The following is a 26,002-nucleotide window of genomic DNA, read 5'->3' on the forward strand; positions in this document are numbered from 1 at the left end:
TCCCGTTCTCCCTCTGGGGCTCTGCTCTTTCCACCCAAAACTGGTTTTTCGAGTCATTTTTTCATATGTGCCTCCATCTCCACTGCTGCTCACCTGCGTTTGGGGAGGAGCCTCCCAGAAACTGCTCTTTAGCGCGCTGCCGACCTTCCCTCGCTGAGTCTGGTCGTTCCATCCCGGCAGACCGGAGAAGAAAGCCAGCGCCCACGACTTCGCAGACTCCGGGAACCAGCTGGGACCTCGCCAACATGTTCAAGGGGGCGGGCAAAGGCTCCCCGAGCAGAAGTTCCCCCAACAGAAGTTCCCCTGTCAAGCCTAGCAAGTAAGTGTGACTCCTCTCCCCGCTCTCGGCTGTCCCGTGGACCCTGGGGGAAGGTGAGGGAAGAGCGCTCGCCATCTCCTAAGAACCGTCCCTCTCTGCGGAGCAGCCAGAAAGCTGGGGCTCGCTGGGAGCTGATGCCCCAGCTGTTGTCCTTGTCTGTTGTGGACTTCGTACTCCAGCCCCAAAGCATCTGTGCAGCCCCTGGGGTGTGTGGTGCCTGAAGATGGGCTCAGAGCTGCGTTCATGGAGCTGGAAGATGCAAAGCCCCTTTTGGGCAGGGAGGAGAAGAGAGAACAAACGCAGCCTCTTTGCTTGGGTGGAGCAAGATCTGCTTGGTGAGGCAGGTACCAGCCTGGATTTGAGCTGCCAGGACTTGCTGGTTGAGTGAGGTCAGTGTGGGGCTGCCTGGGGATCCCTGGAGAAGGATGCTCAGGTGGTGAAGATAGGTGAGGAGTGGGTTTGCTGGTGACTGCTCGAATCCATCCTGGCCACAGGCTGGGTCTCCGCAGGTCAGGCAGCTGAGGCTGCCTCTTCCAGGCCTGTCTTGAGGCGGCACCAAGGGATCCGACAGCTGTGGCCCCGCTGAAGAGGTTCCCTAAGCCCTGGGGAGCGGGATGTGTGATGTGACCAGGACGCAGGGCATCCTCTGGGCAGGGGTGCTCCTGCAGAGAGAGCGCTCATCCCTCCATCAGCTGCAGTCGCCAGCTCAGGGGGTCTTTTCCACCTTCCTCAGCAATTCTGCATTTCGCAGTGTTAGCGGACCGATCCTGCGGGAATCCCTGTGCCCAGCCGGGGTTGGAGGCTAAGGAAACGGCAAAGGGGTCTGTTTTGAGGAGAGGACCCTCAGGGAGAAGGGGTTCTGGTCCCCATTGCTTGGGGCCACCAACAGCAGCAGGCCAGGATGGCGTGCGTGCAAACGCCTGGGTGGGCACGACATGATGCTGGCACCCAGCCGCACCGTTTACGGGGCCAAACCCAGCGTCAGCAAACAGCCTCCGAGGAGGGCAGGGGGCAAAAGGGGATCCTGCAAAGGCCGGGGCTTCCCTGCGTGGCTGCGCAGAGCCGGCCCCCTGTGCTGGGAAGCTTCTGCCTTAGTGGAGCTGAGGACCCACAAACTCATCTGGAAGCTCTGTCAGCCTCCATTTTTAGTCTTGCTAACGCAATCGATCCACCTCCCCAGCTGGCTTCCACACCTGGGCTGGGGATTTCTCAGGTGGCTTCCGGGAACAGCTGCAGCCCCCGTGGCACCGCAGGAGGGTTTAGGCCAGGTTCTCTCCCAGCATGAGCCTCTCGGGATAACTGGGGTCGCATCCCAGCGAGACCTCCCGCCCCTTCCCTGGGCAGGATGGAGGCTGGAGCCAGAAGCATGGCAATTACAGAGCTGGTCGTACTTATTTTAGCAGCCACCGCCACCCACCAGAGACAGCTAATTGGTCTGGCCACAGCCTGGGGCTTGGTCAGTGCCCGTATTAGCTGAGAAAATGAAGGCTGGCCACCAAGACAATGTTGGTGGCCCATAGCTGCTCCTGGTGACCCTGAGGCCAGAGCATCAGCAGCAGCGGCGGTTCCCTTCCTTCGGACGCTCCCGATCAGTGGGTGCTGCTCCCGGCACTGACCCCTGGTCTTGGTCCTTGGGAGCACGGTGTTGAGCATCCCATCCCCCAGGTCTGCGCTCGGTGGGTGCATCCCAGGGAGGTGACAATAAGCAGAGGGCTGTCCCCGAGGAGCATCCTCGCTGTGCCCTGCTCGAGGAGGAGGCACGCTGCTGGGCTGAAAGGGAAAGCTCGGCGTAGTCGAATCGGAGCTGCTGGACTGGCTGCCCTGGTGAGATCTCGACAGAGGCCGGGTTTGGAGGTGGGTGGTAAGTCATCTCCTGGTTTAATTGTCTCCTGGGATTGCTGCTCCTGCCACTGCCTCCTCTGCTTCTCTCCAATCAGCCTAGAGCAGTGTGGGCCCTGGGGGGATGGGCACGGGCACAGGGGCTGTCCCAGAGCTGGCGAGGGGTTGGTGGCGGTGTGCTGCCAGCAGCCTGGGCTGGCAGATCGGGGCCTCTGCGCCTCGGGGAGAACCGACCCAGCTTTGGGGTCTCCCTGTGTCCATCAAGCAAAGTCCCTGGAAGGACGGGACGGAGAGGGTCGTGGACAGAAGGGGGTGGGTGCTGTGGCTCTGCCCAGACGTGCTCTGGCAGGAGTGGCAGGGAGTGGGGGACGGTGCTGCCCCTGCTCAGAGGCACCGTCCCTCCTGTGCAGTTGGACTGTCTAGGAGGCAGAAAGTGGTGAGAAATGAGCCAATTAATAATGGTAATCACAGTGCTGTGCCTCTCCTAGGCATGAGGTAGCCCTAGGGAGGAGGCCTGCCCTGGCTCTGGAGGAGGAGGAGCAGGAGGAGCGCTGCCGAGCCTTGCCCTCGGCCATCTCAGGACTGCAGCTGGACACACGAACCACAAGTCAGACCTGAGCCCTGGGAGGCTGAGGGATGCCCAGCATGAGCACGGCCGAGCTTGCGGCTCCTTGCGTCCCAGCCAGTGCCAGGCTGCCTCTCTGCAGCGCAAACGTCAGCATCTCCACCCTGAAGCGTGGGGCCAGACTACGTTCACCTCGCGTTGAGTGATGGCTTCTCCTGGGGCAGCGGGATGGGGCAGAAGGGACAGCCCTGAGAAAGGACGGTGACGCCACTGTGCCACCGCAGGCTGCGTGGATTGGCATTAGCATGGACAGAAGTTCACACTCCTCTCGGCATAGTCTGTAGTTGGGATAGGAGGGTCTGTGGTGGAGACGATGTCCTCCAGGAAGCATCACTTCTTCCCTGAGATCAGGCTGCTTGCAGCAGCATCCTCATTCCTAACCCCCGGCGCCCCGTGCAGTGCAGGCTAGGGATGGGCGAGGCGAGGGTCCTGTGACCAGAACAGCATTGAGGGCTTTTCAGTCCATGGTTTTGTTGTGGCTTGGCCTAAACAAAGCTGATTGGTGTGCCCAGCCTTGTGAACCAAGAGAAGGGGTGTCCCAGGGCTTTCTTCAGCCAGGAAGGGGGTGCCATCAGGAATAAGCAGGATTTTATTGGCGATCTACCCTCCCTGGGAAAGATGAATCTTCACTTCTCTCCTCTTGGGGACAGAGGTATCCGTGGTCACATCGCAACGGGGCTCAAACTGGACACCCCGTTCGCGATCTCCCCAGGTGGGAGCTGAATTCAGACAGGCTGGTTCCCTCCCTGGCGCGTGGGGAGAGGCGTCCATCCCCGGGACGGCGGCCAGCCCGTGACTCACGCTCTCCTCCCTGCACCAGAGAGCTCGGGCAGGAAGTTTGGGTGGTGCTCAAGTATTTGCTCGTGGGACACCACCTCATTCCAGGCGTGTCAGGGATGAGTGGGAGATTGTGTAACCTCCTGGGGAGGGGGGACCTCCTGCGGCTGCCAGCTCACGGGGACCAGTCCTGGCTCTGCGCTGCTGTTGTGCTGCGACTTGGGACCATGCTTTGTCACCCTGAGCTTCGCAGTTACCCCAGGAAAGGCACCCACGGGGCGCAGAGGGGGCAGGAGGGATGTTTAGCGGGGTGTAAAAGACAGGTTGTGCAGGCAGTGATGCTTGGAGGATGCTGAGTGCCCCGCTTGGGCTCGTTGGCTCTGCGAGCCCTGGAACCCGACCCTGCAGAAGAGGGCACTGCCAGCACGCAGCCGATCCGCTGACTTCGCTGACGAGCATTTTGCATGCAGGGAAGATGAGGCATGGCCAGGGGACGCTGCCAACCCAAAGCCCCAGGAGGAGCTGGGAGCTGCCCTGTCCCAAGCCCATGCCGCCCTCCTGAGAAATAAAAAACAAGGGAGGAGACGGAGAAGAGGATGGGAGGATGCTGTGAGTGGGAGCGCTGGGGCTGTGTCTCTGCACTGACATGGGCTGGGCAGCGGTCAGCGTGGGCCGAGCTGACTTGAAACGTGAGCTCAGTCTGTGGCACCCGAGTGCTTGGCTTGGGGTGACCGTAACTCACTGGCACTGTACGGTCACTGGGGGCTGTAAGAAACTAACATCCCAGCATCTGCTCCAGCCTCTGATGTGAACTGTGGAACAGCTGGAGCAAGGACAGAGCCACGAAGGGAACAGCTTCCCCCAGTCCTTTGCTGGAGTCAGGGGCTAGGAAGGAAACCACGTGGCTGGAGGGCAGATGTGTGTGGCTCCGCTGCAGGACAGCGCCTTTCCCCTACGTTCTTCATCCAAGGGGACGGGGCACGCTGTACCCTCACGCAATGTCCCGTTGTGGCTGCTCAAACTCTTTCCTTCTGGGCTCAGACTCCGGAGTCAGCATGTAACCGAGCTGAACCTCTGCGGAGCTTTGTCCCACCAGCCCATCCAAGGGTTGGAGAGTACCTGGACAATGCTATGGGTCCATGCCCTCCCACCACTGCTTGCCCACATCCTGGCAGCGCAGCACTCTCCCTGCCTGGAGGGTAGGGCCGGCACCGTCCCCAGGGGCAGGTGCTGTTAGAAGCCGCAGGACACGAGGACAAAGGTGGCACTGAGGTTTGTGCTTCCTTGTCCACAGGGAGCTTTGGGGACGTAGCTGTGGGAACCACCCCCTGCCTTGCTGCAAGCTCGGGATCTAGCTGTGCCGGCAGGGCTCTGGGCGGCTGCTGAAGATAGCGGTGATGGAATAGGGGCCATGATGTTTGTGTGATGGCACCAAGGTTAGAGACAGTAGGGAACTGTCTGCTAGGGACCTCCAGTAAATCTTCGCTTGGGCGAGGAGGGCTGTAGTTGGGCTATGGGTTTGGGAAATTTGTCTCCAAGCCCTGAAAGCAGCATGGCTGCACCAGCTGAGCCAGCACCCCGAGGGGCTTGTAGCATGGCTGGCAAGTCCTTGTCCACCACAGCCTGGTCCTGGGGTGGCCCTGGGCTCTCCAGCATCTCAGTGGGCTGAACTGCAGAGCGCTTGGCTTGAAACAAGACCACAGGGCGGCAGTTCTGGGTCCGGCTGAAGGGCCTCTTGCCCACCTCTGCCAGCAGCCAAGGGCTGCCCAGGAAGGCACCTCCGAACAGGGCAAGCACGTTGTGCTCCGCTGCAGGGTACTCTTCTGGCCTCCAGCCGTCTGTGGCTGCGGGTATCCCCAGCCCAGATGTGGTGTTAGTGCATTTGAGAACCCTACAAGGATTTATTTTTTATTTATTTTTTTTCCTCCACTGCTTTTTGAATCCACACGAACTTCTGAACACCTGCAGTGTCCTGCAGCAGGGAGCTGTGCAGATGAGCTGTGTGGTATGTAAAAACCCAGCGCCCGCTCCCTCTGAGCACACCACCTTCACTCGGCTGAAGGCAACGAGCCAGATGTCAACCACTTGTATGCATCCTTGTCCTTGGCCACAGCTTAGACTCCCTTGGGAGACCAGGAGGACGTAAGGGAAGGGCCTGAAGAACCAGACCTGTGTCAGGTTCTGGGCAGTGATGAAGAGGGTGAGAAGCACCTTCACCCACCCATCTGCTTTGCTGCTCCCCCCCTCAGGTCCTCTGCAAATGAGCTGGCTGTGCTCATCTCCCGCATGCAAACCAATGCTGACCAGGTGGAGAAGGACATCCTGGAGACACAGTCCAAACTCAAGCAGGTGAGTCGTAGCAGAGGGCGGTGGGAAGGAGCAAGGCTTTGCCCAGAAATGCCGTGTCTAGGATAACAGGTCAGGTGTTTGTGGGCTGGTGCAGGTCTGGGGGCTGACTCCAGGCTGGGGAGGAACAGAGCACCCCGCAGAGACTCACAGCCCCTGGGGCTGCGTACCAGGGCCTCCCAAATTCTGCCCTCGGTTCTTTCCGCTCGGTGCCGAGGCTATCTCATTTACAGCAGCGCAGCTCTGGGCCTTCCAGCAACCCCAGAGGCGGGCAGCCAGCCTGACCCACACTGGTCCCCAGGGTGGGAGAGATGCTGAAGCAGGCAGCTCAGCTGGGCGTATGCTTCCCAAACTGCACCCTTGCACCGGTGTTCCTCTGCGGTCGGTCTGTTGAGCATCCAGGTCCTCTGTGCTGGCCAGAGAGAGTGTTGTGAGGTTGGTGTGGTCCAACCAGACTTCTCTGTCATCCCTGGTCTTCAGGATGTCAGCAATCACCAGAAGAACAAGGCCTTTGAGTTCCAGGCGGAGAATGCCAGGAACCTGAAGGAAGCGGAGACTCTGCTGAAGGACCTCTTTCTGGATGTGGACCGGGCCAAGCGACTGAAACACCCGCAGGCGATTGAGATAGAGAAAGAGTGAGTACAGCGGGGGGAACTGGTGTGGCAGGGGCACTGAGCAACTGGGAACCCACCTAGGATCTAGGCTGAGCTCGTCTTTGCCATGAGAGGCAGAGTTTCACCCTTCTTTCCATGAACTTAAAATCAGGGCTTCTGCCAATATATTGTAAAGATGGTGGCGTGCAGGGTGGCTGCCAGAGTGACCACCCAAGAGTCCTCAGTCTTATTTGGGAGCTCTTGTAAAAGGTACCTGAAAAATGCAGAGCTAAACGTGGGCCCACTCCCAGGGCAAAGCCCCTTTTCCCCTGCCTTTCCTAAACTGAATGCCTTTCGTTCAGGCAAGCGGAGTTGGGTGTTTGAATGGGAGAAGAGCTTCAGTTGGCCTCTGGTGCTTTGCTCCCCTCCACACTCCAGCCCTTCCAGGTGGAAATCAGGAGGGAAGAGTTTTTTCTAGCTGGAAGGGACAGCAGCTTCCTCTTGGGTTGTAATTCCTGAGACATTCCTGGAGATGGAGAGCACCAGGGCAAGTGCCTCCACTGCTGAAGGAGGCTGGTGTCACAAAGGGACAACAAAGTAGCCTGCATCTTACGAGTGAAATCTGGGCTCTTCAAGCCCACCTTGGTTCTCCCTCTCACAAACTGACATGGAGACATGTGCCTTTTCTCCTTGGCAGCATCCAGCAGCTCCACGACCGTGTGACACAGCTGTGTGCAGAGTACCGGACCCTCTACGAACAACTGAACATCCCTGATGTGGGGCCCAGGGTAGACTGGGCCAGGATCCTGGACCAAAAAATGGTAACATCAGCTGGTTTTAGATGTATCTCCCAACTCCTATAAGATCAGATAATACCTACTATTGTCTGGAGGGCTCTGCCAGCCATTGTGTGCTCAGCATCATGCAGGGACATTGGGGATGGTGGAAGCAACTCATTTGCTCTGGGTAGGAGAATAACTCTCCTCCTACCTCTTAAAACCATCTGGAGGACCCTCTTGACTGACCCCTTCAGATTAAGAGCTACCGGAGGGGGATCAGGTAGAGATGCCCTGCTGAGGGAGGAAAGGATCAAGAAAGCAATGTCTTTGAGGACTTTACAGCCCTACATCCCAGGGTTTCGCCCTGCAAGGCCTTGGGTACATGCAGTGCCCAGTTTGGAGTCAACCTGGATTCTCTTGAAGGTTGGATGGTAACTCATCCACTGCATGGCACTGTGGGAAGGGTGGTTGGTCCAGCCTAGGCTGGCACACCAGGGTTTCATGGCCTGGTTATCTTCGCCCCTGTGTATGGCTGGGGAAATGGCAACCACCAGCAACCACAGTGAACAACCACAAGATCCCCTCCCTTCCTCCTGGACTGGTATCAGATACCAGGTCTTGTCATACCCTGCCAGCGCTCACGGGTGTATCTCCCTGAAATGAAGCCTTTTGCTTTAGTCTCTGCCTAACTCCTTTGCACAGAAACAAGTCAACGCAGGACAGTACGGCCCCAGCATGTCAGAACTGGAAAAGCAAATAGCTGAGCACAACATCCTCCAGAAAGAGATTGAAGCCTATGGCCTCCAGATCAAGAACCTCCATTCCGGGGTAAGGCACCCTTCGCCCCCTCCGTGTTCCTGTCTGCTTCACTCAGACCCTGCGAGTGCTGCTCGCTGTCTGGCCGCGTGTCCCAGCCGCTCCTCTGCACGGTGAATATCCACCCTTGTTCTGCAGAGGGCACAGGGAGACCTGAGCTTGGACTGGTCAAGCCGTGCAAGGGCTGGGGAGGTGGTTCCTGAGTGGTCTCTAAAGCACCTTCCATAAATTGGCTCAGCAGCATCCACCGTGTGTTTTGGTAATGACTTTTTTCTTTTCTTTTTTTTTTTCCCCCTTGGTTTTGGCCGTGTTGTAACCCAGGATGTGGCAGATTTAAAAAGCCAGTACAAGGACTTGCTGGTAAGCTTCTCAGTGGTTTTCTGGGCAGATGGGGTCATACAGTAGAGTAACACATCCCTGATGCCCGGCTCAGGGCAGGAGCTACCTCTAGTCTTGCAGACCGAAGTCATGTCCCTTATTTTCTTTCCCCATTTCCTCCCCACTTTGGAATGGGTGTACATTGAGAGTGCCCTCGCTGTGCTCCAGGGAATGCTGCAGGCGAGACCTGAGCCTCTCCTCTTTATGAATCGCTGATCTGGAGGGCCCATGTGCCCATGAGCATGGGGTTACGGATGCGGCAGCAGGAAACCCTGTCCCAGCCCACAGGCTGTTCCAAATCAGGATTGCAAATGTTGAGGTTTGCACTGGTCCTCAGTGAGGGCTCCAGAGGGGAAACAAGCAGCTGGAGCAAAGGAGGTGGCCAGGAAGAAGACGTTGGGTTTAGCCAGATGGGCCCGTAAAGGTTAATGCTGGAGAACAGCATTTGTGAGAAACACAGCAGAGCTGGGCCAGCCCTCAGGCTGCCCGAGGCACCAGCCCACACCCGTGATTCTGGTTAGACAAATACATCCTGTCTGTGAAGGAGGGAAGGGGACCGGCAGCCCCATCCATTGAGGGCAAGCAGCAGCAGATATCTCAGCAAGGTCTCTGTGAATCTCCTCGCGGATGCAGAGCACAAGCGGGGTCCTGGGTCATGGGAGGAGGAGGAAGAGAAAGAGGCTCCTCAGGCTGAGCACCAAGGCTGTCTCTCTCTGTGTGCATGGCAGAAAGCTTCCATCTGGCGAGGGCAGAGCCTGGGCAGCCTGTACCACCACCTCCAGGGCTGCACCAAGGAGCTGGGCTACCTGACGAACCAGCAGACCAGCATCCTGAAGCGGGACTGGAGCGACCAAATGGTGGACATCCAGAGCGTGCGTCAGGAGTACGAGGTGAGCTCTTGGGGTTGGGAGCGTGTCCCGCTGTGGGGCAGACGCCTCTTAGACATCCCCCGCCGGCCCTGGGCCTGGTGCTTTCCAAGGCAGCCCGATAGCGCTGGGCACAGACAGAGGTGGAAGAGACGCTCTGGGCCCGTGCTGGAGTTAGGGATGAGCTACGCTGTGTGTCCCCTCCTGTCCCCTGAGCTGGCACGTGCGGTTGTACATGACAGAGCTGTCGGTGAGGCTCAGCGGTCAGAGGGGAGGGAAGGGCTCAGCGTCATGTCAGCCTCCAGACCCAAAGTACAACACCCAGTGACTGCTATACGCTGGGACCAGGGGGAGAGGGATAATTGCTTAGGAAAATGCTCTTTGAATGAATGCCCTGGTGCTTGCTGAGGCCCGAGCATGTCTAATTTGTTTTAGCTTTGCCTAGCCCCTTGTTTTTAAAAACAAACAAACAAGGATGTCTGTGCTTTGGGAGCCTTCTCTCTGCTAGGTGGGGATTGGTGGCCCAGGAGGCTGCTCTGTGCTCCCTGCGTGCTCCCAGGGTCATGAAGTTTCTTTTCCCTGTCAGGATTTCAAGGCCAAAGAGCTGCTCAGCCAGGAGGAGCTTGTGAACCATCTTCAGGATGATGGGGAAAGGATGATTGAGCTGAAGCATCCCGCTGTCAAGCCTATCCAGGTAGGGAAAGGAGGTCTCCTCCCACACCCTGTAAGAGAACAAGAGCATCTCTGTGCATCAAGAGCCAGGAGGTGGGCTGGAGGAGACCTCTTCACCTCTTCTGCAGAGCTGCTATGTTACTCTTTCCTCCCACACCGCACCAGCTCTACTGCAGCATCATTCCGCCTGCTCCAGCCCCACGGGGAGGCTGGGGGCAGTGCAGGGTCTTCAGCCCTTCAGAAATCTCCAGGAGACAGCGGCTAACATGTGTGTGCTGGGACCAGCTCCTGGTCCAGTGCTCAGATGTGTGGTCAGTGTGGCCACGTTCATGCTGCTGTGAAACGCCAGCTATGACACAGCATGGCCTCTCCCGGGTGAAACCAGCTCCCACCCTGAATAAACTGCTTGTGTTCCCAAGCAGTGGCGAACAGAGGTGGGCTCACAGCCACCCATGCCGCTGGAGCTGAGACCCCTTGAGAAATGGTGGCTGCTCTGCATGGGCCAGGTCCTCCCGGAGCAGTGTCCTTGCTCAGGCTCAGCGTCAGGCGATGCCTGGGCATAGCTTTGCCTCCACTCAACAGTGGTCTTCACCCTTCCTCTGATCTCTGGGACTCTGGGGAAAGGAGGCCAGTGGTGGGGGAGGCAGGACTCGCTGGAGCCCACTGAGTCATGTTCTGTCTCACCACAGGCTCACCAGGAAGCCTTGAAGAACGAGTGGCAGAATTTCCTGAACCTCTGCATTTGCCAGGAGAGTCAACTGAAAAGTGTGGAGAGCTATAAGAAGGTAAAAAGCAAGGAGCAGAGCATGGGTCAGGCCAGGATGGGAAGGCTGGGCGCTGGAAACAGAGCCAGCAGAGGAATGAGGATGGGGGATCCTTTGCTTGCACCTAGTCAAGGTATTTTGGGGAAGCACCACTCAAAACACAGTCCTGTGGTGCTGCGGTGAAGGACTGGCTCCCAGCAGTCTGGTCAGCCCTGTTGTGGGGACGGGTCAGCGCGCCAGCTCGGAGAAGAGGGGCAGGGCAGGGTTTGCTCACTGTCATTACCTAGGCCTTGTCTGGTCATTGGTGGCTCAGGCGATGGAGAGTCCTTGTCTGAGCACACACTCTGAGGGTGGTCTGTAGGGTCTTGGGAGCCCCAGACAGGTTGTGGGAGAGATGCTGGGAACAGAGGGACCCCACTGGACCTGGGAACAGTAATGTTATCCCATCCCTGACTGTTCTCCTACTCACACCTCCAGTTCCAGGACGATGCTGAGGCTGTGAGCCTCTCCCTGAAGATGATGAACGCCGATCTGGACACCAAATACAGCAAGTTCAACAAAGACAGCCCTGGGACGGTGTCAGATCTCCTGCTTCAGCTGGAGGTGAGGTCTCTGGGGCTGGCGGCACTGCCAGACCTAAGGAGCAAACCAAACACTACAACCTCCCCCGTAAATAACAGTGGGAAAGGGAAGAGGCGGGTAAATAACCCTACCAGGACAGGTCATCCCTGCTCTGTTCTAGGGAGGAGGAAACCCGTGGCAATACTGTGCTCTGGATGCTACATCCTTGTAGCCCCAGAAGGTCCAGGCTGTGGGGCAGTGACCCCCAGGAAGGCACTGGTTCCCCATCAGTGACGCACAGGCAGGCCCCAGTAAAGGAGGAGCTTATTGCAGTAAAGGAGGAGCTGCACGTTGTCCTAAACATGAGACACTCGGATTAGAGGGCCCACAGAGAGCGTGAGCTGCTGGCCTCCAAGCAGTGGGGAAAGGTCCTCCTGTCTCCTCAGCACTCCCACGAGCCAAGAATGAGGGAGAGAATAAAGAAATCTGACCTCAGGTGCGAGATGCAGATAGGAAAGGAACATGTGCCCAGGAGAGAGGAAGGGGACATGTTCAAGGCAGTATCTTCCCATGCATGCAGCGCATTTTGCTCCTGAGAGGTGCTGGGATCTTGGTACCTTCTGACATGGGAATGCGACCATCTCTTGGCAGGTCTCTGTTCCTCTTCTGAGAAGGAAAACTTCTCCAGGAGACTTAATGTGACAGTGTGGGATCAACCAGTGTTAACTCAGGCTGTGTCTTCAAGGGCAGATCTGCTGTGAGTGGAGGAAACAGAGGAGAGCGTTGATAACGAAAAGAGGGGGAAGGGACGTGGAGGGGTCAAGAATGGAGACACCTCTGACCCCACTCCAGTAGTGACCACACAAGGATGGACAATTTGTCCCAGCATACCCACTGTAGTGTGACCCCCCCCCACTTCCTTCTCATCCAAGCCTGGTCACAACCACTGCCTACCCTGTCTTGTCTAGAATGAGGAGAATGCGGTGAAGCAGGCAGAGAAGAGCATCGCTGACCTGAAGAGAAGGAGCAAAGAGATCAGCCCACTGAAACTGCGCAGGATGCGTCCCTCTCAGACCCTCACCTTGGACACCCTCTGCGACTGGGATGCTGGAGAGGTGAGGACTTGACTAGCAGTACCTCAGAAGAGGCAGGCAACTGGATTGTTCTTTGGTTGCTCCAGATCTTGGCTCCGTGGTGGGAGGGACTGGCCTAGTGCTGGAGAGCCTACCCTTTCACTGGGTTTTGTGTCTTTGTCCCAGGTGCAGCTGACCAGAGGTGACAAATACACTCTGAAGGACAACAGCAACCCGGAGATGTGGGTGGTGCAGAGCAGCACTGGTGTGATCCAGGAGGCACCTTCAGCTTGCTTCTTCATCCCTCCACCAGACCCCGAGTCCATTGACAAGGTCAACCGGTAAGTCTGCAGCAGAGAGCCTGACCCAGAGAGATGTTCAGACTTGCTCTTGGGCTGTAGCCAGCCTGACTGCCTCAGCTGCAGAGAGAGAGCAGAGGGGCACAGACCTCTTGACTGTCGAGTATGAAATTCCTCCTGGAGAGGGATTTTTCCCTGCACCTATCTTGTCCAGGTTCCTGCCATTTCTCAACAACACTGCATGCTGTGCGAACCTTGCTGTCAAAGAGTTTTCTGGCAGTCAGGCTTGATTTCTCCACCCAAACATGTGACTTGCATAGGTTTGACTAAATTCATCGCAGAATCAGTCTGGGGCTTGGGACTTGCCAAACGGGACAGAGTTATCTGTGGTATCTCCTCTCAGCCAGCCCCAGCTGGAAGAATGTTCCTTGAACTGCCGCGTAGTCTGCTGCTCCTTCAGCTTCCGTAGTTCCCACAGGACGGGGCGGTGACGCAGGGAGCTTTGGCTCCTTTTTAATCTTGTCCCCGGGTGCCTGGATAAATCAGCGCTGCGGAAAGGCCCACAGCCCAGCCTCAGAGTCACTGGGCAGGTCCCTGGTGGGCGCTTGGCTCCCCAGTCACACGGGTGGGATTATTTCCTTGTGTTGCTCTTCCTGAGTGTGTACCTTCACACATCCCAGGTGAATCCTTTGGATTTATGGGTTTCATGTGTGTTTTAAAACATAAACCAAAAAGTTTGCAATGTTCTCCTGGATAACAGCTCTGCGGGCGCTGGCTGGAAAAATCTTGCTCTTTTCCTGGCTTGCTTCATTTCCCGGCGTTTGCTCCCTTCCGATGTGCAAAATATTTGTCTTTGTCATATTCCCAAGCCTGTTCCAGCATTCGGTCACTCTGCAGGGATGTGTGCCCGGGGGCTGCAGAGGGACAGCCCTCGTCTGACAGCAGCCGGGCAAGCTGGGACCTGCTGGTTTTAGATCACGGTTCAGCTGGAGCAGCCCCCAGCAGGGACGAGAACCAGCCTGGTCCTTCAAAGGCCCCCGCTCCTGGCTCCACCAGTCTTTTCTCACCCAGAGGTTGTTTTTTCGTCCTTCCAGCTCCTGGTGCTCTCTAGTTTCGTTAGAAGGGAACCATCCTCACCGATAAGACGGGGTGTTTCCAGGGCTGCAGCCACAGAAGCAGCTCCTTGTGCTCATTTCCTACAAAGTGCTGCAGTGATAGGAAATAAATTTCCAGCTCTGTGAGCTTCTGGTGAGGGTTGGAAACACTGGCTCCACTGGGAGAAACCAGCTGCTCAAACCAACCGGCCGCTCTGGCGGCTCTCCCCTTTCTGAAGGGACGTCTTGGAGTGACAACAGGCTGCAGCTCCTGGCCTGCCCCCCTGCCTTTGGGGACACCACCGTCCCCCTGCCTTTGGGGACGCCTCCTGGCTGCCGGGCTGGGCTCGGCAGAGCTGTTCTGAGCAGCCGTTTCCCATGCCACTGGCTGACAATGCTCCTCTCTGCTCGCAGGCTGGAAGGGGAGCTGGATGCAGTGAAGCAGAAGCGAGCGGTGGTGCAGAGCACCCTGAAACGCAGCCAGAAGGAGCAGGTTCAGCCCAGCCCGCAAGGTACATTGGTGTTGCAGCTCAGCCCCACATGAGACCACGCTGCGCAGTCTCTCGCTCTCTCCTTGCTGCCGGGCCGGGCCAAGTCGGGCCCAGTCGGCCCCCGGCAGGAGGCCAGAGGGTGAGGGCCGCAAGGCCCACAAGGCTCGCGCCTCCCCCTCTCTGCCCCGGCTCAGTGTCTTCACTTCTTCTTTATTTTTATTGTTCCCCTTCTTAAATACGTTATCGCAGAGGTGTTGTCACGGAACATTCTGCTACCAATTGGCTCGGCCCTGGCCAGCAGCGGGTCCACCCTAGGCGTGGCTGAGTCCACCAAAGGGGAAACAACTTCCAGCAGCTTCTTACAGAAGCCCCCCCCACTGAACAAAGCCATGGCAGTCAGCGCATTGGTCGAGCCCAGGTGCCTCCATGCAGAGCTCCGGAGCTGGCTGGACGCAGAGCAGCCACCCGGGCAGGCAGGGGTACCTGCGGGTCCTGCTGCTCCGTGGAACAGAGCAGCCGATGGGATAGCCTGGCTCCTGGAGCTGCCAAGGACTCGCCGCGTGATCGCGGGCAATTCACTTAAAGTCTCTGTTGCCTTCTCAAACCTCTGGGGCTGACCTCCAGCTCCACCCACAGTTGCAGGGTGTTTAGGAGTGGCAGGGGGATGTGCCCACCCAGAAACCTTCATTAAACCTCCTTTGGGATCTGGGTCCCCCACAGGTCTTTTCACTAGCTGGGGACGGTGGAATAAGCAGGCAGCCACGGCTAAAACCATTTTCCTAAGCCTTTGCCATGAGTAGGCACACGCTTGTGCATGATGCTCTGCAGATTAGAAATGTTAACAGAATCCTTTGTGGTTGCATCAAAAGCCCATGCTCAGGAGAAGCCTGCGTGCTTCAGAGCTGGCAAAGCACAAAGGGCAGAGCTTTGCAGCGGGGCGGTCATGAGAGGGAGTTGGAGCTTTAGGGACCAGATGTGGGAGAGCTTGGGGAAGGGGCCGTGCACCAAGACTGGGATGGCAGATGGGCAATGGGGATTAACCTGAACTGTGTCTCACTGCAGCTGTGTCCAAGAACCCCCCAGCAGACCAGGATGATCCCCAAGCTGACCAGCTCCTCAGCAGCCTGGATCGCATTGGCAAGGACCTGGTTCAGGTAGAGAAGGAGGTCTTGAGCCGAGTGAGGTCTCCAGTGAACTACGGGGACCCCACAGATGACCTTGCCAGGAGGATCAAACACCAGCAGGTGGGTGCTGCTGCAGGTGGACTGGAGCAGGATGCGTTTGGTGGCACTGTCTCCTTGGCCCAAAACAGGTTGACATAGGAATTACATGGGAAATGACAGTCAATGTTTCAAAGGAGAAAATCATAGAATCATAGAATCGTGAGGATTGGAAGGGGCCTTTAAAGCCCACCCAGTCCAACCCCCCTGCCAGGAGCAGGGACATCTCCAACCAGATCAGGTTGCTCAGAGCCCCGGCCAACCTGGCCTGGAATGTTTCCAGGGATGGGGCATCCACCGCCTCTTTGGGCAACCTGGGCCAGTGTTCCACCACCCTCAGGGTAAAAAACTTCTTCATGTCCAGTCTGAATCTGCCTCCCTCTATTTTAAACCTGTCACCCCTCGTCCTGTCACACCAGGCCCTACTGAACAGTCTCTCCCCACCTTCCCTGCAGCCCCCTTTAGGCACTGGGAGCCGCTCTCAGGTCTCTCCGGAGCCTCCTCTTCTCCAGGCTGAACAGCACCAGCTCTCTCAGCCTGCTCCAGCCCTCTCATCAAAACCGTGCTGCAACTGCAAGGGTTTCAGGCTGGCTCAAGCCCTTGAAATGGGACAGGTTAAGCCAAACCCTAGGGAAATGCAAGCCCTTCCCCTGGCTCAGCTCTGTACCAAGATCCATTCAAGGCCAGGTTGGCCGGGGCTCTGAGCAACCTGATTTGGTTGGAGATGTCCCTGCTCCTTGCAGGGGGGTTGGACTGGGTGGGCTTTAACGGTCCCTTCCCACCCAAACCCTTCTGTGATTCTAAGATGGTCCATTCATTTCAGAGCTGTGGACAAGGCACCAGTCTTGGGGACTCCTTAGCCTCATTGTGGGGATGCTGTCACCCCTCACTCTTGTCTGTAGCATAAAAGACAAGAGATAGAGGGAATTAATCCAAGGATTGGCTTTGGCTCACCTGGGGGGAGTACAGGCTGGTAGCTGTGAGGGGGACAGGAAAAGAGGCAGTGCCCTGGAGCCCTTCTCTTGTCCTCTGGTCTGGGCCTGTGGTAGTTCAGCATGTTACATCTCCGTCTGTGGGTAGTTATCCGGCCCTGGCAGGAGGATGGGCTCAGGCAGGTAGGTTTCTTCCATCGCTGTTTATTTCGATCTCTTTTCCCACACCCTGCTGTTGCCAGACAGCCACAGTCTGGATGGGGCTGTGCCCCAGGGGCCAACACCTTATGAGAGGGCTACCGCACCCTGAGCCCTACAGCCAAATCCACCCCGAGGGACGTTTTCGCAACAGCACTGTTATGACTGTGTTGGGTGAGTCTGCTCCCATCTGATGTGCAGGAAGTGACAAAGCAGCTTGAGAACCTGGGGGCAGCCAAGGATGCCTTGCAGAAGGAGTGTGAGACCTACCTTTCGAAGAAACCCTCCAGCACCTCGGCTTCCCAGCTCCCTGTCATGCTGAATGCCCTCAGGAGCAAGTACAATGATGTCAATATGCTCTCCAGCCTGTACAACAAGAAGTGAGTGATGATGGCAAGGCCTGATGGGGATGAGGGGAAGACATCTTTGCACAGAGGTGTTGACACAGAAGCATGAGAGAAAATGCTTCTGGTTTATATGGGCGTTGGTTGAGGTCCGTCCAGCCCAGTGCAGGTTGGAAACCTCCCACCCATCATCAAAGGCACCTCTGAAGGAGTTCCGGCACGTGATCTGCAGTCAGATCCCCTCACTGTGGAAAGGCCACCACAATGGGTGTGTGTCCCGGCTCTGCTGTGTGTGGTGAAATGCAATACCTCTGACTTCTGGGCAGCACAACAGGGTTGTGAGTGTGTATTGCTTCTCTGCCATGCTGCAGAAGCGCCGATGTTAAATAAGCTTAAACATGCAAAATCAGAGAGAAAAGGAGAAGAATGGGATCTTCTGCAGCTAACCTTGTCCTGTTATTTTTCCCTTACCCAGGGCTAAGGCTGCCCTGAACCTGGAGACTCAGATTGAGAACACAGACAAGATCATCAGCACGTTTGAGGCCAAGCTGGCTCAGGACAGCATCATTCCTGCATCCCCCAACGCCCTGCAGGATCGGGCCAACGATCTGCAGGTAGGAGAACCAATGATGAACACTTTCTAAGGACTTCTTCCTTCAGGGCTTTACATTGGTGTTGCAGGCTGAGCTGTGCTTGCTGGCTAGCAAAAAGCTTTGATCCTCTCAGGTTACCTTTGGAGTCGCTAAAATACACGATGAACCCCTTAGCATCTAACTCTGTCGCTCTGCCTCGCACTCATTCCTATTCTGTCCTGCTCCCAGTCTCCCTGCCCCATCCCTGGCACTCACAGTGACTCATTTCTGCCTTCCCCAAAACCTCCATTCTACTCCATGCACCATCCAACCCACCTTGCTTCCCACTTTCTCTACTGAGCAAGTCTCACTGTTGCATCTGTTCCACACTGCACGTCTGTTTTGGAGAGCGTGACCAGCCCCAGTTTCTGCAGTCAGCAGCAGTGCTAAGGAGGATATTTCTGGTTGGTGCATCAGCTGATGCAAACCTGGAGGTGTCTTCTTCCCCCGCAGAAGATGAAGCGGGACCTGGTGGCCCAAGAGGACTCTGTGCTGAAGCTGAACCGGGGGCTCAAGGATGCTGAGCACAGCTGCAGCGCCATGCAGAACAACTTCCAGGAGTACTGCCCTGACCTGCCCCGGCAGAAGCGGGAGGTGCAGCTCCTCAATGATCGCTACCACACTGTTGCAGACCAGCTGGATCAGCGGTGAGGAACTATGGCATCATCTCTGCTCCTCTTAGCTAACTTGGCCCAGTGTCTGTCAGAGTCCCAAGAGTACATTCTTCATGGCAGGACCCTGATCCTGACCACTGGTCTGTAATACCAAGGACAACGTCTGTCCTGCTGTGTAGTTGCCACTTTCCTGTGCACAGCGTAGGCTCTGAGCTTCCAGACAGCTGCGAGAAGGCAGTCTTAAGCAGCTGACCACGGGCCTCTGCCTGACCCGTCACCCTACCCAGAGAGATCCTGACGCTTAACACTTCTCACAGGCATTTGCTGCCTTTTTCCCTCTCTCATCCCCCAAGTTATGTTCATGCTGCAGTAGCAAACCTGATGTGTGCAGAGTTGTGCTCCTCGCTCAGTTGACACCCTCTTGTTTTTGTTTTCTTGTGTTTGTTGTGGTGACGTTCACACCATAGCGCCTTTTTAGGAACTTGCCCTTCCCCTTAATGTTCCTGTTCACCTTTGTGCTGTGCAGAGAGAAGACCCTCAGAAATATCATCCTCACCTACCAGCAGTTCCAAAACTCCAATGAGAACCTGATGTTCTGGATGAACAACCTGCCCAAGCACCCAGTGAAGACCACTGATGGGCCAAGCCAGATCAATTACAAGCTGCAGGCACAGAAGGTGTGTTCCAGGGCCAGCATCATAACCTGTAACGTTACAGGGATGGGGGAATTTGCTTGTGAATGTTATGCAAAGTAGTACCAACCAGCTCCTAGTTGTGTGCTCCACCTGTCACAGTGGATGAACTAGAACAAGGAGACAATGAATATGCCCACAGATTAGGTATCTTGCCCAACTTTGTTCATCTACAGTACTGTGCTAGTCACCCCCAAGTTGATATCCTGTCCACAGAAAGGACACATCCCGATCCCGAGACTGCACCTTGGGCTGAGATGTTGCATCTGGGTCCTGCATCTTCCTCTCCTTGAGCGCATGCTAAGCTGAGTAGCTCAGGTGGAGAGATGTAGAGGTCTCTGCGTGGGCTGGTATCTCACACATGATAAATCAGGGTGGCAGGTCCAGGGCAAGCAGGACTACTGCTGAGATCCTCTGAAGCCCTAGACACTCTTCCTAAATGTCCTCCTGTTCCCACCATTCCCTCCAGGAGCTCCTGCTTCTGGCTGCAAGAGGATTACTGGGTTACTGTATTTCAGCCTGTCCTTAACATCGTGTATATCTCCTGCAGAGGCTGGTGGAGGAGATCGAAAGCAAGGAGCCCGAGAAGAATGCAGTGGTCAGACTATCCCGGAACGTGCAGTCCACTCTCAATGTATGGCTGGGTTTTCCCATGTAGTGCTTCCTTAGCATCTCACTTGAGAGATCTCAACTGATTCTTCTGTTTCTGCTCTGAACAGGACTATGAACTCCAAGCCGGCAAATACAGCTCTTCTCTGGACCCTGTGCTGACTGACTTTGCTGCAAAGAGGTTGCGTGTGACCCCCCTACAAGAAAGCATCCAGGCCCAGGTAAAATATTAAGATGCAGGCATGGAAACGGTTGTCTCCTTACCCAAGCCCCATGTGCTCTGCAGAGCCTTAATCCACTCTTACAGCCACAGCTGACACCATGGTCCTAATCCCAAGGACAAATGTCATCAGTGATCTCTCTGTCTATGGGGCAAAGCAGCATGTGAGATCCAGAATCTGGATCTAGTGCCTTTGGTGGACATTGCCGATGATGCCTCCTTACCATACTGTGTGTGAAGATAAAACTCACAAGGAAGGCGTGTGGGCTTGTGCAGGCATCCCTTGATGTAGGTGAATTTGATGTTCTCCTCCAAACTCTTTTACTAACACTTTTTCTGTATTCAGAATAATGTAGATTGATGCTCTTGTGCCAAATCTCCCTTGATATTTGGGTATAGAACCATAGAATCATAGAAGGGTTTGGGTTGGAAGGGACCTTCAAAGCCCACCCAGCCCAACCCCCCTGCCAGGAGCAGGGACATCTCCAACCGGATCAGGTTGCTCAAAGCCCCGGCCAACCTGGCCTGGAATGTTTCCAGGGATGGGGCATCCACCGGCTCTCTGGGCAACCTGGGCCAGTGTTCCACCACCCTCAAAGTAAAAACAAATTTCCATATATATGACTTGGTATTTAAATATAAAATGGGTCTTTGTGTAGGAACAGCTGTAATTCCAAAAGAATCCAATGCATTTTCTAGGAGCAGATTTAGAGGAGATGTTCAAACCTTTGTCAAAGACAAACCTTTGGCACGGCAAAGAGCAGGTCATTTCCCACCTTTCTGACTGTTGCTGCTGAATAGTGCTTGCTGTGTCACTTTTTCTCCAAATTTGGGAAACTGTTTTAGTAGTGCATTAAAGGCCGACGCCCATCTAGCTAGGCAGAAGAGGTGAGCAGGTACTGGAGACAGGACTGAGCCAGAGCCCCCGTGTGCTCTTCCCCGCTACACTCCAGTTCCCCGGCATCGCCTTGAGCTGTTTACCAGCTGCCACTCATGTGTGGCCCTAGGTGAATGAGGAAGTCTGGACCCTGTGTAGGCTAGCAGGTGTCTAACAGGCATTCAAATAAAGAAGATGAGCTCTCCTACTTGAGTCCTTAGACTCTGTGTCTCAGTTTCTCTAGGAAGTCGGATGCGAGGACGCTAATCCCTGGAATAGTGCAGTACAGTACACAAAGTGCATCTCGGTGAAAGGAGAGGTGGGAGGGTGTGCCATCCAACAGAGCTGTGTCAGGGTGAGGGGGACAAGGCTCTCACCGGCGTTTCTTTTTCAGGAAAATGACGTAACCAAGCTCTACATGGAGCTGGCAGCAGAAAATAAACAGCAGCTCAGCCGGCTGGAGTTTGCCAAGAAGATTGTTGAGAAGGTACACTTAACAGCTCGTGGCAAGAGTGGGGCACTCTAGATTGGGGTTTGACATGATTGTTCCCAAGCTATCGGCAATCTGCTCAGCCTGGGATCCCCCCACCGCTTCCCAGGTCTCCACATTGAGGTGTGAGGAGGGACAGGAGCGGAAACTGATGTGAGAAAAAGACCATGAGTAACCGCAGTGCCATGGACACTGATCTTAGGCTGTGCCTTTCATCACCTCTGTGAGCCCTCAACTGTCTACTGAAGCTGTAGTTTGTGCTACAAAAAAAGATTTCAATAAGGGCTCTGAAGTTCTGTTCTCAGCTATATCTAATCAGCATTCACAGACTGAGAATTCTAGATTTGTCTGTGGATGTGGCTGGAATTTAGTGCTCACAGCCTTCCAGAAACACTGCAAAGCAACAGGAATTTTATGCCTTTCTAGGGCTTGATTCACCTGTAGGAAAGGTCTCCGATCTGGATGACTTTCAGTGCACTCAGGAAGGACAAGAGATTAAACTGGGGGCTCTGTGATGCTACCATGGACCAGCTGTGCAGCAGGGACTGGCCATGGGCTGCTGCAGCTCCTCCTGGATGAGAGGGAGACACAAAGTCCGTGCTTGAGATGGCGCGAACGTGTCCTCCTTTGCCATTCACAAGCAGCCTTGTTTGGAGGCTCCCTGGGGTTTCTGTACCAGTTCTGTCTCCTGCCGTGCCTTGTCATGGAAAAGGCCTCTGTGCCAGATTCAGAGCGGGAATCCGCTCAGTTTCCCTGCTTTTTTTTTTTAATTCTCTTTTTTTTTTTCCCCTTGCAGAAGGAAGTACATGAGGACATTGATGCTGTACATAAGCAAACCCAGCAATCTGAAAACAGAGCCACAACAAGCAGGGAATCTGAGGGCTTGAAATTGCAGCTGGAAGAGGAAAGGAGGAAAGTGGCCAAGATTGAAGAGGACCTGGAGGAACACAGAAACAAGCTGCTAATGTTGAAGACTCAGAAGCCCATTGAAAGAGTGGAAGAAAAGGAGGTAATAGAATATTACAGAGATCCGCAGATGGAGAGCAACCTGTCTAAGATGGCACAGCAGATTGAAGAGGAAGGCAAAAAGAGGCAGAGCCTGCAGGAAGACATTGAAGTGATGAGCCGGAAGCTTGCCCAGATGGAGAGTGAGAAGAAGGTGGTTCCTGCCCAGCTCCTCACCAAAGAGATCACAAAAATTGAAAAAGATCCAAGCCTGGATAATGAAGCAGCTAGCCTTCGTCAGGAGATCAAACGCCTCCAGGAGGAAAGCTTGGCTGCTGCCTCTGAACTTGAACAGTGTAAGAGAGAGCTGCTCATGCTGGAGCGAAAGCAGCCCAATATCCGAGAGAAAGTGGTGGTGAAGGAGCTGATAAAACTGGAGAAAAACCCAGAAATGCTGAAGTCCATTAGGACCTTGCAGCTACAAATTGATGAGGAGTGCTTCAAGAGGAAGTCTGCAGAAGAAGCAATCATGAAAGTGAAGAACAAGATTGAGGAGGTGGAAAGACTAATTGAAATGGCAGAGCCCAAAATTATTGTTAAGGAGGTAAAGCAGGTAGAGCAGGACCCAGAGTTATTGAGAGAGTCTTCCAAGCTTAAAACTCTGATTGAAGAAGAGAGGAGCAAAAACGTGGTGCTTACAGGTGAGCTGGGAGAGCTGCAGAGCCAGTACAGCATTGCAGAGAAACAAAAACCAAGGGTAGAGGTTAAAGAGAGGGTCAATGAGATTTTCCTGGTGGATCCTGAAACGGAGCAGCAAATAGCACACCTGAAGAGAGAGCTGCAGGAAGTGACTCTGAAAAGGACCAGGATTGACAGTGAAGTGGAAGAGGCCTTAGCAGAGCTCAGTGTCCTCAGGTCACAGAAACCAGTGGTGGAGCTTAAGGAGGTTATAGAGGAGGTGGTGAAACATGAGAAGAGTCCAGAGATTCTCAGAGAAATTGACAGGCTGAAGCAACAGCTCAATGAACTGGTGAACACCAATGGCAGGACCCAAGAGCAACTCATTAGGTTGCAGGGTGAAAGGGACGAATGGAAGAGGGAGAGATCCAAGGTGGAAACCAAGCTGATCAACAAGGAAGTCATCCGATATGAGAATGATCCACTCTTGGAAAAGGAAGCTGATCGCCTCCGTCAAGAGGTGCGTAACATGTTTCAAAAGAGGAGAGCTGCAGAGGATGCAATCTATGACTTGCAGAATAAATACATGCTACTGGAGAGGCGAAAGCCAGAGGAAAAGGTAGTTGTTCAAGAGGTGATACTGACTCAAAAGGATCCAAAGCTCCGAGATGAGCACAACAGGCTGAGCCGGAGTCTGGATGAGGAGGTGAGCAACAGGCGCCGTCTGGAATGTGACGTGCAACAGCTTCGTGCACTGGTGGAAGAGCAAGAGAAGTTGCTCAACTTTCAGGAGGATCGAAGCAAGAGGCTTGCACTAGAGAAGGAGATGAGGCAGATTACATTGAGAATAAAGGAGCTGGAGGAGAGCCCAGCCCCAGTGCAAGAAAAGATCATTATGGAAGAAGTGGTCAAGTTGGAGAAGGATCCAGTCCTCGAACAGTCTGCCAGCAACCTGCGCTTGGAGCTGGATCGTGAGAAGATGGAGGTGCTGAACTTACAGAGAGAATGCAAGAACCTGCAGATGCAAGTTGATGTCCTGCAGAAAACAAAATCCCAGGAGAAGACCATCTACAAGGAGGTGATCCGAGTGGAAAAGGACAGAGCGCTGGAGAGTGAACGTGCACGCATCTGGGAGCTGCTGAACAGGGAGAGAGGAGCCAAGCAAAAGGCAGAAGAGGAGGTTCGGCGCCTCAGGGAGAAGATTGAAAGAGCTGAAGGCATGAAGAGGACGTGGGCTCGTGAAGAGACAGAGCTGCAGAAAGCCAGGAACATGGCCATCCAGGAGAGAGCCAGCTTGGAGAGTGAACTGCGGGAGCTGGAGAGGCAGAAGCAGCAGAAAGTCCTCTTCCTTCGGGAGGAGTCCAAACTGCTCAACCAACGGACGGAGAACGACAGGCAGAAGAAGAAGCAGCTGGAACATGAATTTTCCCTGCTGGAGGCAGATATCCTTAGGGAGAAGGACCAGATCTACAACAAGGAGAGGCTCATTCGAGATCTCCAGTCAAGGGTCAACCGGGAAGAAATCAATCATGAGACCCAGATGAGAGAGACGAACCTCTCCACCAAGATCTCTATCTTGGACCCTGAGACAGGGAAGGATATGTCCCCTTACGAGGCCTACAAGAGAGGTATCATAGACAGAGGCCAGTACATCCAGCTGCAAGAGCTGGAGTGTGACTGGGAGGAAGTCACCACCCTGGGCCCAAATGGGGAAGTCTCAGTTCTCCTTGACAAGAAAAGTGGGAAGCAGTACTCCATCGATGATGCGCTAAAGCTGAGGAGGATCACAAAGGAGGAGTACCAGTTGTACCGGGACGGCAAGATTCCCATCTCCGAATTTGCCTTGCTGGTGGCTGGGGAATCCAAGCCTCCCCCTTCCCTCTCTATCGGCTCCATCATCTCCAAATCCCCGCTCTCATCACCCACCACCCACCAAACCCAAAGCTTCTTTCCCCCAGCTTCGCAGAAAGGCTTCTGTGATGACACCTCCCCCATCGCTGGGGTGTATGACACCACCACGGACACCAAGTACAACATCAAAACTGCTGTTGTGAAGAAACTGCTTGATCCCATGACGGCTCAGAAGCTCCTGGAAGCTCAGGCTGCCACGGGGGGCATCATAGACCTCATTTCACGGGACCGGTTCTCAGTCCATAAGGCGATCGAGAGGGGGCTGATCGACAGGACCTACATGCAGAGACTGCTCAATGCCCAGAAAGCTTTCACAGGGATTGAGGACCCGGTGACCAAGCGAAGGCTGTCTGTAGGGGAAGCAGTTCAGAAGGGATGGATGACCAAGGACAGCGCTTTCCCCTACCTGGAGGTCCAGCATCTAACTGGAGGGCTCATTGATCCCAAGAAAACTGGTCGCATCCCCGTGCTGGAAGCTGCCCAGACAGGGATGATAACAGGTGACCTGGCCAACAGGCTCCAAGATGAGTCTAACTATGAAAAAGATCTCATTGACCCTGTCACTAAGGAGAAGATAAATTACAAGGAGGCCATGGCCCTCTGCCAGAAGGATTCGCTGAGCAGCCTCCTGCTGCTTCCAGCCAAATCAGAGGGGTATCAGCGGTACCATCAGGCAAGCCGTTCCCCCAAGCTCTCGCGGTTCAGGCACTGAATGGATCCAGGCGAGTACTGGATCTGGTTCCTGCAGGAGCTCATCCCTTCAAAACACCTCTCCCCACGGAGGCAGCAGTGACCACAGGAACACGGCGTCTAGGATCTGGGGCTGCATCCTCTTCTATCTCAGCTATCTGCTTCCCAATGCAGCTTGGCCACGCCAGGAAGAAAGCGTGATCGTGAGCGCGTATGGGCCTGACACACAGCAGTCCCCGCGGTCCCTCGGGCGCCGCTGTGACAACACAGTGGGGTTGATCGCGAGAACTCTGCCAGGAGTAGGTTAAAGGTGGTTGTGCCCAGAAAGGGGAGAGAGCCAGAGTGTTTTCCAGTTGGGTGATTCTTCTGCATGCAATAAACATAGAACGCGTGTCTCTGTGGCTGTATTGTCTCTGCAGGCCAAGGCTGCGCCGCGCCCGAAGGCACAGCTACTCCTGTGCCATGCAGCCCAATCTACCAAGGGTTTGCAGACTTTTGCTCCCCCTCATCTTGCAGCACTGAACCCCCTAAATTTCTTTCTGCATATGCATTCGTATTGTTAAGGATTTTATTGTATTTGTCTTTAAAACTGGAAACCAATGGGACTTTGCTCCTTGGTCATTTGGACACCTCTGGAAGAGGGATTTGCCCACCAAAG

General features: G+C 55.1%; 1 protein-coding gene across 2 annotated transcripts; it reads left to right on the top strand.

Annotated features, from left to right (window-relative positions):
• Window positions 1-132: 132 nt before the first annotated feature.
• Window positions 133-25,739, top strand: EVPL (envoplakin). 2 transcript variants are annotated; one of them, XM_086762597.1, is made up of 22 exons: window positions 133-319; window positions 5,810-5,909; window positions 6,387-6,541; window positions 7,197-7,320; window positions 7,957-8,106; window positions 8,416-8,454; window positions 9,201-9,362; window positions 9,925-10,032; window positions 10,700-10,795; window positions 11,252-11,377; window positions 12,304-12,450; window positions 12,595-12,749; window positions 14,216-14,313; window positions 15,355-15,536; window positions 16,844-17,022; window positions 17,462-17,600; window positions 18,072-18,265; window positions 18,759-18,909; window positions 19,475-19,558; window positions 19,644-19,754; window positions 21,025-21,117; window positions 21,917-25,739. In XM_086762597.1, exons 1-22 carry the CDS (start codon window positions 246-248, stop codon window positions 25,364-25,366), a joined length of 6,117 nt encoding a protein of 2,038 aa, XP_086618723.1. In that variant the 5' UTR covers window positions 133-245; the 3' UTR covers window positions 25,367-25,739. The 2 variants fall into 2 exon arrangements, with proteins under 2 accessions (XP_086618723.1, XP_086618724.1); XM_086762598.1 differs by having other exon boundaries at window positions 7,981-8,106.
• The last annotated feature ends 263 nt before the right edge of the window (window positions 25,740-26,002 follow it).

The sequence above is a fragment of the Chlamydotis macqueenii genome, chromosome 18 (assembly GCF_036417535.1).
Source record: "Chlamydotis macqueenii isolate bChlMac1 chromosome 18, bChlMac1.mat, whole genome shotgun sequence".
Taxonomy (NCBI): domain Eukaryota; kingdom Metazoa; phylum Chordata; class Aves; order Otidiformes; family Otididae; genus Chlamydotis; species Chlamydotis macqueenii.